This window comes from Poecilia reticulata, linkage group LG15, assembly GCF_000633615.1.
Source record: "Poecilia reticulata strain Guanapo linkage group LG15, Guppy_female_1.0+MT, whole genome shotgun sequence".
In the NCBI taxonomy this organism is placed as follows: Eukaryota; Metazoa; Chordata; class Actinopteri; order Cyprinodontiformes; family Poeciliidae; genus Poecilia; species Poecilia reticulata.
Window position 1 is genome coordinate 13266781 of NC_024345.1, and position 11943 is coordinate 13278723.

Sequence of the window (11943 nt, forward strand, 5' to 3'; positions counted from 1 at the left end):
AAAACCAACTGTGCAGCCATCGTTTTTGCTTAAGAGCTGTGGATTGGGAAGTTAAATACATATCATTTTATGAGGGAGTGGGATTAAGAAGTACTCTTTTACATGTTTAAAGAGACAAAAAACTGTATAGATAAACAACTTTAAGCTTATTGGAATTTGTTTTGTCGACTATACAAGCTTGGTTTTTCAGTCGAAAGTCAAAGAGAGACTGAAGATGCTATGTCCAACCAATAGGGGCGCTGATGAGCCTCTAGAACAGCGTATCATCGCATGGGATTTATACTGGTTTCCGGTGTGCTATTCACAGATAGACAGAAGAAGAGCACATTTTAAAAATTAGAACGGCTATTTACGAAAGATAATCGACTTTGAATCGTACTTATTGTTCAGCTGATTAGACAAGGGTTCTAGAACAAAGGTAAGACCCACATAGCCCCTCTTTTGTTGTTTCTTCTCTGTTGCTGTTAGCTAGCGGTAGCCTCGTTACGGTAAACGTACGTCGAAGAAAAGGCCTTGCTAAGTGTGTTAGCCCTGTGCTAACGTTAAATTTTTTTGTTGACGCATTATACATCAATTTATAAAGATTTTTATAAAGCGGAATCAGTAGTATAGTCATAAACGTATTTTATACGACACCCTCTTATCAGCTACCCGTAGTAAACTGGGTAACATCGCATTTTGCTTTTTGTTTTTTTTAGCGCACAAATGTCGGAAGATCTGGTGAAACAGTTGAGCAGCTACAAAGCTCAGTTACAGCAAGTAGAAGTTGCCTTATCAACCGATCCAGATAATGAAGACCTCCTAAAACTTCAGAAGGACTTGCAGGTTTGTTTTCTCCCTTTATCTGAAAATTGTTTTCACTGTAGCATTTATAAAGAAGTTTTTACTAGGAATACAGTGGGTCATCATGTTTGTTGATATACAGTCTTGTCTGGCTCCATCCATCCCAATGATAATGAACCCTTGTGTTCATTATCCTTCCATTCTTATTCCCTTTCGTTCTACATTATTGGCTCTCTGCATCCGTGCGTCCCACAATTTCAATATTTTCACCCTTCCTTCGCATTTTGCTGCTTCTTCTTTACTACTATGTTTTTTGAAGATTATACATATTTGCAGTACGTTTATAACATGAGACTGAAAACACCGGAAAACTAAGTAAATTAATCTTTAAAAAATATGCCTTTTCATTATTTTTATTATTAAATTTCGAATAAAGTTACAAAGCATTTGTCACTTTTGGGCATTTTTTTGATTGGCGTGTAAACCATTATTTTTTGTGTAATCTAACTTCTTTTTGTGTAGGTTTAAAAGACAAAGTACCTTCAGAAAGATAACCAAATGTATAATAAAAATTAGGGCTACACAAAGTCTGTGAAACATGTAATCAAAGTTCAAATGATTGTTAAATGAACAACTATGTTTAAGCAAATAGCGTTGATGTCCTTCTGCTTCAGATGGTACTTATTTACTGCAGTTCTTTGTGATCTTGATATGTACATAAGTATTTGTTGAAGTCTGCAAATGAATAAAATTTTCCCCTATAATCATGTGAGCCCCACACATGCATAGTTTCTAGGACAGGAATGTGTACAGTGCAGGAAATCCAATTGAAGAGAAACTCTGCCAAGTTTTTATATTTATAGAATCTAAAATTGCGTATAGACACGAGCCAGCGTGACAATCTCATGGTATAAAGTCGAATCTCATGGTATAAAGTCGCTCTCTTTCAACTAGCTACCAGGCAGAGCAACAGGTTGGGAGATCTTTCCTCTTTTCAGCCACAGAAAATGCCACTAAATCCAGGAACGTCTGTGACTTCTCATTAAAATGACTTGAACCTGAAGGTTTACACAATTAAGCAGATTCTAAGCCATAACTTTTGAAATCTCTGGTTTACCCTAATACACACTCTTACCTTTGTCTAATAAGTTTGATCAAGTCTATAGACGTGGCGAATTGTATTAACATGAAATATTCTGTACCCTAAAAATAACTGATGACATGGAAGCATTTGAAAGGGAGGAAGTAGGAAGTCATTATGTTGCCTAACCTAATAAAAGCACCTTAGTTCCTGTAATTACTGTCTTTTTTTCTTTTCTTGCTCTTTTGCAGGAAGTCATCGATCTGACTAAAGATCTCCTGAGTTCGCAGCCCGTTGATGGGTCTTCCAGCACCAGCGGCTCAGAGTCAGTGCCAGTGAAGAGAAGCTGGAAAGTGGGTGAACGATGTTTGGCAACGTGGAGCAACGATGGCCAGTGAGTTTCAACATCCTTTTTAAATAAACAAATGACTCACCAGTGTAATGTGTCACCATAAAACAGCACCTTCTTCATTGGTTGCATGGAAATATTTTTAGTCGTAGTTCTGTTCTGTAAATGGAAACTGAGGAAGACGAATCGTAATATTTCAGAAACCTTAAGTCAGTGTGAATATCCTCAAAACTGTATTTTTGACATTCAGTTGCATTTTATTCATTTCATATAATGTTTTCCATTCTTCTTATGTAACTTGAGGAAACGCATTGTTGATTTTTAGAGTCTGTGTCTTTTTAACTGTATGCAAGTATATAGTTGGGAGATATAAAAAAAATGCAGTTTTTCTTCTAAAATTGAAATTAGAGTTTGCAACATTGAAATTGAATTATTTCGTACTTACTGAGCAATTATTGAACGTTGCCTATTAAGTAGACCTTGAGGTTTTGGCTCATACTCACCTGCTTACAGACGTGATCTTTTGACAGGGCGTATGAAGCTGAAATTGAGGAGATAGACAGAGAGAACGGCACTGCGGCCGTTACGTTCACAGAGTATGGGAATGCTGACGTGATTCCTCTGCAGAACCTCAAAGTCGTGGAGGAAGGGAAACAATCTGAGGATGACGGAGGTTTAAAGTCAAAGTCAAGGTAATGAACAAACTCGTCTTGTTTCTTGTTTTGTTCGTATTTCTACACTGAAGTCTGTTAAAGCCTTGCATCACTGACACTTTACATTCTGCTTCCCCAAATAAGTAAGATATGACTTTGTGTCTTTCCACCTCTGACCATAGAAGTGTTTTCTTTAGGTTTGTTAAAAGATAGACTAGCCTTTCCTTGAGGTGCCAGGCAGCCTGTTCCACAGATCAAGCGCCACCGCTCAGGAGGTTTTTGAGTTTGCATTTGAGTCTAGATTTATGGATGTCCACCATCAGCTGATTTGTGCACATTAATTGCTGTGGATGGGGTGTTGAGGACACAGAAGACCAGACAAATATGGAGGTGTCCATACCATTAAGACTCCTAAGAAAGCAATAAAACCTGGAAGTGGAGCCTCAAGTGGAGAGAATGACACGACCAGTGTTGAACGTTGCACTCATCCATTCCTTTCTCTGCTACAGTACAACAAAAAGATACAGTATTAAAAACTGAAGTCAATGCCAATATTCTGTTCGTGTTACCAACAAGTACATTACAATATTAGAAATGCTACATTCAAGACACATGCACCATAGCGTTTCAAGTCAATTACAATCATTTTACTGCTGATTTTTAGTCGCTGATTAGTTTGGGTGCTAACATTATTTCAATCTCTTGACTTCGAATGATTGATTTTTTTTGTTTTAATTGTGTATAAAAAATACCAAAGACTAAGGAAATTAATGCATGTGAATTGAATCTTAATCCCTGTTATTTCTGCAGCAGTCACAACATGGTTTTGGGTTTTGCTGTCCAATTATTAACTGGTTAAATGTTATCAAAAGATCATTTCTTCACCATATGAAGTTGTACAGAAAAGCCTGATGCATCCTTTGCTACAAATGACCAAGCGCATGTGAAAGAACCTTAGCCAATACAATGTTTATTATTTAACACAGCAATTTTATTCGTATATTTTCATGTAGTTCTAATGCTGAATAACAAAAAAGAAAATTGTTCTTTCAAGCAGCCCTAAAATCTTAATTTAAAAAAAAAAAATTACATTAGTATTTTTGTTACAGGTCTACCACTTCAAGTCAATTCATAAATTACAGTTTCCGATCTCTGGTGTGAAGTTTGTTGTTTTAACTTTCTCTCATCTTGTGCGACTTTCTAGAAAAGAGCAAATAGCGGAGCAGCGAGAGTATAAGAAGAAGAAAGCTCAGAAAAAGGTACAGAGGATGAAGGAGCTGGAGCAAGAGAGGGAGGAGCAGAAGTCTAAGTGGCAACAGTTCAACAACAAGGCTTACTCAAAGAACAAGAAAGGACAGGTAAGATATTTTTAACCTCTTCTTATTTCTTCATGTTTTTTTATTTCTCTTCTAGCTAACCAGTTTATTTTTTATGTCCTTGTAGGTAAAGAGAAGCATATTTGCATCACCAGAGAGTGTAAATGGAAAGGTGGGAGTGGGAACATGTGGCATTGCAGACAAACCTATGACCCAGTATAATGACACATCCAAATACAACGTCAGACATCTGATGCCACAATGACCTCGCACACTCTGTACATAATAATCCACTGTATACTAGTTGTATCGGTGCTTTTTGTTGTGTTTCTACATGATTAAAGTCCCTCGTATAATGAAAGCTTTTAAAGGAACTGGTTGGACACCGGTGTTTAAAGTATTGCTGTAGTTATCTTGTATATTACGTAGGCTCAGCTAAAAGATTCACATGAGGGATTTTTCCACCACTGGAACAAAGTCTCCTGTTGCGTAAGAACGTATGTTGTGGAAAAACCTGTGGAGTTTGCTGTTTGTACTTATTTTTGAGGCAAAATCTCTAAGATGTGTTGATTTGGAGTACTACATTTGATGCTGGATTGTTCAATTCTCATCAATAACAATATGATTATTAATTATGCTGAGAATTTGGAATGACTAACTTGACATTTTAATTTCTGTACATATATATAAAAGCGTAAAATAAACCTTATGTTCTGTTTTTTTTTTAAGATCTTGTTTTTTTTCTCAATGCAGTATAGTTGCTGTCAACCCTGCAGATGGCAGCAGAGACTTTTACACTCCAACAGTACAGTTATGCTAAAACGTGAAGCCTCTTGGAGATGCCCAACTAAAATAAAATCCTGACTTCAGTTAAGCAGTAAACAAACGGCATGATTTAAAATTGCTGGCAAAAGTACATCAGTTACTTGGAACATTATTAAAATAATCTTATCTATTGGACAACTGTCAAATCAGCAGGCTTGTCTGTGTTTATGTTGGCCATAGCAATTCTGTACTTAAAATAAACCTTTATTTAAATTAGTCTTAATCTGATTTTCTGAGAAACAGAATGTTGGGGTTTCATTAACTATCGCAATTAACAAAAATGCTTGAAATGTGACTAATGAAAAAGCGAGTTTTGATTTTTACTTGCTTTTTAATTGCATCATTTGTAATGTACTGTACGTAAACCCTTACTGGACGCTTAAAAAAAACACAACATAAGCATGTTTTTGTGTTTTAAAGGTTTTATTAAGATTCTAGGAATAGTTTCCAGGAGTTGTAACAAATTGTTAGCAGGGGACCAGCAGCACGTATTTCGCACAAAAGTCACCTTGGACGGCGTAAGCATAAGAAAAAACATTGTGCCTCGACATAATTGACATTTTCTTTAAATAGTGCATTTTTTTATTTATTTTTTTTGCAGTTTCCCCAAACGCGCTGGGTAGGCGACCGATCTCCAACGACAAGGCGTTGGCCAATCCCCACGTTAAGACACAAATTGGTGGTGATTTACTTAGGACTTTGTTCAGAAGAACACAGATAAATGATCATATTGAAATATCTATTTTTGGTTTCAATTGTTGAAACAAATCAGCTGTGCAGTTTAGTATTAAATATATTCTGAATTTCAGTGGAAAGTCTTCAAATGTCAAGAAATTCAACTTTTCCTTTCTCAGCTACAGTACAAAAAAAAAAAAGTCTTAAACACTGACGTATAAACCAAAACCAATATTCTGTAACTTGCTGTTCATGCTACCAACATTATTATTATTAATATTATGAGACTTGTCAATTCAAAATACATTACAATATTAGAAAGGCTACATTCAAGAACACATGCACCATAGCGTTTCAAGTCAATTACAATCATTTTACTGCTGATTATTAGTCGCTGATTCTACTACCAAAGCAAGTGTATATCCTCGTATCTGGAATTGGACGGATGGGGGTGAGAAAAACATTATCTTACCCAGCCAACGTTACACACATGATCAAACTAGACATTATTGCTTGAGCTTTGTGCTTGGACAAGTGCTAGATTAGCTTATTACCGACTAAACCCATTGAATTTGCACACAGTGTGAAAGCATTTAAACACTGAGCAATGGGTTAAACTCATAGCACAGCAAATGCTTCTTGTGGGGCTTCCTACTAAGTCAGTTTGGCAGACATTTAAAAACAGTGATGAAAGGTTTGCAATTCAAGCACAACTAAAGTACAATTAAATATATCAAAAATAAATAGAATCATGCAAAATATATTAGTAACAGGTGGACTACATGCCACCTGTGTCTTGATTGAACTGTTTTGTTGAAGTGGGATGCCACATGAAATCAAGGGTTGATTTGTGGATCCTAAAGCGTGAGTAACAGACTTGTGGAGCGTATTTTGGAATGCAAGCTATATTTTAGCCCTTGCCGGCTTGTACGTTAACAAGAAGTGCTGTCTGGACGTGTTATCCAGTGGAGAAAAAAAAAGGGCTTTTTTTTTTTTTTTAACAAGGCATATGGCGCAGATGTTTCCAATGGTGAGCTCCTCGCTGGTTGTGTGTGTGAAAATGGGATTTGCTGTTTTTTTTTTGTTTTTTTTAAAGATCAGCTTGTTTAAAGCAGAGTTCCTACTTCAGTGTTTGACACTGGTTAAATAACCGGTCCTCCACGGGATCGACTTTTAAAACGTTCACTTGAACTTACAAAAGGTAAAGGGAACGATGTTTTGATAACGGTTGTACATTACCAAAGTTGTATTATTGTAATAATGTGGTAGAGAGAAGGCTGCTGCTTTTTTAAAAATTATTATTATTTTGAAGGGGAGTTTACTGAACTTAAGGCTGGTTCTGGGAAGAGTTCTATTTGATTATTCATGTGGGGAGGCTGGTTCGTTTGAAGAAGATCGAGGGAGAACGGAGCTCTAGGCTGGTACTTTGAAGGGAGAAAAAGATTGCAGCTTCAGTGTAGGTATAGGCTGGTGGTTTAAGCAGAGAAGGCAAGTTTCAGACTGCAGGTGGAGTAGCCCTCGTCACTGGCTGAGCTCTGCCGGCTGCTGTGGTCATCCAGGTCGCTTGCACCACTGGCGCTAACACTGTCCATTTCTCCATGGGAGAACTCAGTGCTTTCCACGTCCACTTCAATTTCCTCTGCATCCAGGAAGAAAAAAAAATCACAATAAGTGATCAACCACTGAAAAAAAAAAAAAAAAAAAAGGGTAAGTAAAGGGTATCATTGCGACACTGACCTCTGTCAGACTCCGAGCGGTCAGAGTCCATGCGGGAGCCAAGGCTGTCTGTGCGGACCCTCTCTCTTTCTCCATGAGACTGCAGCAGAGCCAGCTGCCTCTGTAGGTGCCTCTGCTCCCTTTCTAAGGTCTCCAGTTGGTGCTGACTCCTTCGGTCTACCTCTTCAAGTTTCTTTAGAGAGAAAAGAAAGGAATGTTCATTTCTAATTAAAGAGCTCTTGTAGTTGAAGAAATGTAAAGAAAGTGCTTGTAATTTGTGTGCATCACTTCTGGGTCAGTTATTCATCTGAACTATGGTGACTTAAACACAATTTTATGACATCCTTATTTTTTATTCATTGACAAATTAGTAAAAAAATATATATATAATTTTTTTTAACATTTTAGATTTGTTTTTTTTTTTGTAAAAACCTTTGAGAGGCACATTTCATTTCCCTTACAACCAATATGCTCTACTTTGTGTTTGTCTATAACACAATAGTCCCAGTAAGCTACATTGAAGTTTATAAATTCAACATGACAAAATGTGGACATGATCAAGGTATTTTCTATTCAATGGGGGGGTTAGGGTTAGGTTACCCTAACCCTAACCCCAGCAGAGACCAATATTACTGTTTAAATAAAGAGTTATTTAAAGTTAAAGACGTGTCAGACATCTAAAACTAATTAGAGCGCTTTCCACGTTATTGCCTTCATACAAGGGAGAAGAGCTTTTATCACTGCTCTCTGCAAAACAGCTGTTGATTTTGGTTTGCTTTGTTTTTATGCCCACAGGCTTTATGGCCCTCTGCCAGCTGCACCTGCTCCACCCTTTAAATACACAGCCTCACGTTCTAAAAATAAAACTACAGTAACTTTTAGAAAGCCTCGGTTCCTGGACTTTAATTGTACAAATCCAACATCAACAGCAAACATTGCAGCTTTCTCACTTATTGCACGCCTAGGTGATGAACTCTTGTAGGCCGTCGCCAGGATAGTATTTTTTTATATGGCTTCCCTCCAACCTCTACTCCACTTCAAAAGTGATTTGAATTTTTATTTGCTTTGTTAAATATTGGACGCTTTTAAGCTTAATGTTTTGGTTTTATCTAACTACTCTTTCTTGTGTTGCCTAGACGCTGTGGTCCACTAAGCTAACCTCAATGCTGGAGCTACAAAAATCTAATTAGTTCGATTAGAAATGTTTCACGTGATGGCGCCAAAATAAATTGCCTTAAAAGTCACTCAGTAAATAGACTCGATCTGTGTGTCAGAAAATAGTAGTGGACAAACTGCATCATAAAAATCAAGTTAGGGTCAGTAAGAAAGCTGGAGAAAAGTTTAAAGCAATATAAATTACAAAACAATATCCCAAGCTTTAAACATCTGAAGGATCATCCATCATCTGCACATTGGGTGAATGTGCTACAGTTGCAAACGTACCATAGAGTTTGAGGACAATCAAGATGTTTTCTGGCAAATATTAACCTTGGGGTTATTTTTGGTCAGTAGCTGTTTTCCCAATGATGCCAGTTTCCTCCTCTCTTCTTTTTTGTTTAATCCTGAACACTTACATTAGCTGAGGTAAAGAAGACTTGTAGTGCTTTAGATATTGTTTGTGTTCTCTCTATTTGTTTTGCTTTTTAAGCCTTTTAGGCTTCATGTTTACTCCACATGAAGTCTGGCAGTAATCAGGCCTGGGTGTGGCAAGTGAAATACAACTCGGCCGCCTAAAAACGTGGTTAGTCACAGCCAATGCATTATAATACATCGTTAAACTTTGAGGGGCATTTAGATTTTCACACAGGCTTCAGTTAGTTTGAAACGAGTTACAAAATGCTTTACCCTAGTTATATTTGTCTAACATTAAAATGCTTTTCATAACCCGAAACGACGCGTTTTCACTGTTTCTGAAGTTTTTCTAAAACCTATATAACCCAGCGACTACTTTGTGGTGAAACCTGAACAAAAACAAAGTCGCCCTCATGAGAAGTATTTCTAAAAGCCAAAAAAAAAAAAAAATGGGGGGGGGAAGCCTTCAGCAGTCCCCTCTCCCACAGCTCTCACACTACCACACCTTGATGTGTGCTTTGGCCTTGTTGAGCAGTCCCAGTGTGGTGTGCCGGCTGCAGTCTGGTCCCAGAGGGATGAGTGACTTCAACCTCTCCAAACACAGGCGGAGATGTGCTCGCCTGTGGGAGGAGACATCGTTCAGGTAATTTCTCTGCAGGGACTGAGCACAACGAGTACATTACATTCCCTGCACTGAACATGACGGCTTAAAAAAAAAAAAAAAGAAAAACTAAAGAAAAAGGCTTTGAAAAATTGCTATTTTATAATGTTATTAATCGCGTTTCAAATGTAGGCATAAATGTGGGTCGAGAGCTCAAAGTTGCTGAAGTCATCTATTGCTGTGCAATCTCTGCAGCCTGAGTGAGCACAATAACTGGCAAAAGGACTCTTAGTATGCCTGCATATAATGGAGTAAAATGTAGGTCAAATCATGATGTCATATCTGCATTGGCCTCCATTTTGTAAATTAGAGTAATCTCTTCTGAATCTTCCTTCCCCCCCCTTTTTTTTTTTTGAAGGTTACACTTCTTACACATGCATATGGCTGATGATTTAAGTTCAGAATAAAAGGTAGATTGGCGTTCCTTGGCTCCCCGTTTAAAGCAGAAACCACGTCACGGGGGAAGCAAAAGCAAACGGCAGTCGGCTTTCGCAGCTGGAAATCTTTCAGGAAGGAACCCTGTTGTCTGGAAACGGACGGTTCCCATTTGCTGACTGGGGAAATGTCTGCATGTCCTCGAGGAACAGTGTTGCTACACTGCGGCCGTGCTCTATTTTGCCTTGCAAAAATCTACGCCGGTATCCGGTACGGAAACGACAAAGCTCTTCTTTATAAGAGTTCTCTTAAGGTGCTGTGGCGATAAATTAATTTACAGTCCTGCAGCACATGTTATTTTAAAAGTATATGGCTGATGTATTTAGCATTTGCCCAAGATATGCAAATGTGGCTGAGGGAAGGAACGTTGTGGGCTTGTGCACCTGGAGTTCCCATTATGAAACTTGCAGATAAGAGAAAAAAAAGTCTATTCTTATTTTTGATTTATTCCTCCTTTTTCTCAAGTTTTATACTCGCTGTCATGCACAAGTGTTAAGCATGCACCAGATTTAGATTTGTTCGTAGTGCGGTTGTCTCAAAAGTTAAAACGTGCATTGAGAGGACCTTGCTTCACTCACCTGTTCTTTTCCAGCTCATTATGTGCTGATCTGTTGAAAGCATTAAAACATTTACTGTCAATTATTTAATTGATAGAGAAACCAGATCCACAGCAGCAGAGCACACAGTGTGCAAACACCAAAGCCCAACATACTGAAGTTGATTGCTATAATTTAGTCATTAACAGAGATAATATGACATAATGAGTATTGGGGATCTTGCAACAAGTCAATAGTGTTAACTTACCTGTTGTGCATATTGTCCACTTTCCTGTTCTTGAATTTGCGATGTTTTTGTTGATGTTCAATCTGTGCTTCAGGGTATGCTGAAGCATAACCATGCTCACATTCTGATAAGTGGGAAAAAAATAAATAAATGGAGATAGAGAATTAATATTTTTATTTTATTGAAGGCTGAATTTACTTGATAAAAGTGACCAAATATGACCTGAAGTTTACATACTAAATTGTAAAAACGTCCATGCAATTATAATATATATAAAAAAACAGAATTATACAAACAAGCAAATGAAAATGTTGATGCTCTGTTGCCAGAACCGACCCAGAGTTGTATGAAGCTAAATTTCAGTAACTTCCAACTACAACTGCTAACCATTGCCCAAGACATTTCTTTCATCTTCAACCAAATATGTATGTTTCTTGATGATAAATCTAATGTTGCAAATATAGTTACAGCTATAAGAAAATTATCAAGTGACATAATGCATAGTTTATGTTTGAAGTCTTGAAGTATGATATATCCTATATTGTTTTAATAAAATTTCTGTAGTGTCTCGCAATCAAGCGGAGAGTGAAAGTTATCAAACAGAAAGCTCCCTTTCTATGGCTGACGGTCAGCTACATCTGCAAACGTCTCTTCTTAACAATTCCAGTGTTCTTCCTGTTGGTGCAGGAGATCCTTCAAGCAGCTACATGGAGCTGCTATATTGGTTGCATTTTGATAATGATAATCATATTTGTTCTTCGTATGAGTCTGTTAGAAGACCTGCTGTCAGCTACAAACAGGAAACTGAAGCGACAGTTTGCACAGGCTCACACAAGATCAAGATTTGGCATAAGCAACGAAAAAGAGTGCGACTTATATCTAGATTTCAGGCTGGTGGTGACAACAGGGATGCTTTCTTGGTGCTCTTTGACCCTTTGGTATCAAGTGAACATCATGTAAACATCACAGACGTCCTTAGAATTGCTGCTGACTTTGTCCATCTCTTAACAGGTTACTTCCAACAGGAGAATACATCATGTAATAAATGTCATAATATCCTTCTAATAATATCCTTCTATGACTTTATATATATA

At 37.5% G+C, this 11943-nt stretch overlaps 2 protein-coding genes across 3 annotated transcripts in view; one reads left to right on the plus strand and one right to left on the minus strand.

Annotated features, from left to right (window-relative positions):
• The first annotated feature begins 261 nt into the window (after positions 1 to 261).
• The window catches only part of smndc1 (survival motor neuron domain containing 1), a 17985-nt gene continuing 6303 nt past the window's right edge, over positions 262 to 11943 (plus strand). The window contains exons 1-6 of one of the 2 annotated variants that reach the window (XM_008429349.2): positions 265 to 418; positions 699 to 825; positions 2116 to 2258; positions 2744 to 2905; positions 4071 to 4224; positions 4310 to 4910. In XM_008429349.2, coding sequence (XP_008427571.1) covers positions 706 to 825; positions 2116 to 2258; positions 2744 to 2905; positions 4071 to 4224; positions 4310 to 4447 — 717 coding nt within the window. In that variant the 5' untranslated portion in view covers positions 265 to 418; positions 699 to 705 and the 3' untranslated portion in view covers positions 4448 to 4910. Of the gene's footprint in view, positions 419 to 698; positions 826 to 2115; positions 2259 to 2743; positions 2906 to 4070; positions 4225 to 4309; positions 4911 to 11943 lie in introns of those variants that run through there. The other variant, XM_017309036.1, reaches the window with a different exon arrangement.
• Positions 5597 to 11943, minus strand: part of LOC103476776 (max-interacting protein 1-like) — a 7971-nt gene continuing 1624 nt past the window's right edge. Inside the window, exons 2-6 of the mRNA XM_008429347.2 lie at positions 10871 to 10973; positions 10645 to 10674; positions 9476 to 9590; positions 7420 to 7591; positions 5597 to 7321 (exon numbers count right to left, since the gene is read on the minus strand). Coding sequence (XP_008427569.1) covers positions 7158 to 7321; positions 7420 to 7591; positions 9476 to 9590; positions 10645 to 10674; positions 10871 to 10973 — 584 coding nt within the window. The 3' untranslated portion in view covers positions 5597 to 7157. The remainder of the gene's footprint in view (positions 7322 to 7419; positions 7592 to 9475; positions 9591 to 10644; positions 10675 to 10870; positions 10974 to 11943) is intronic.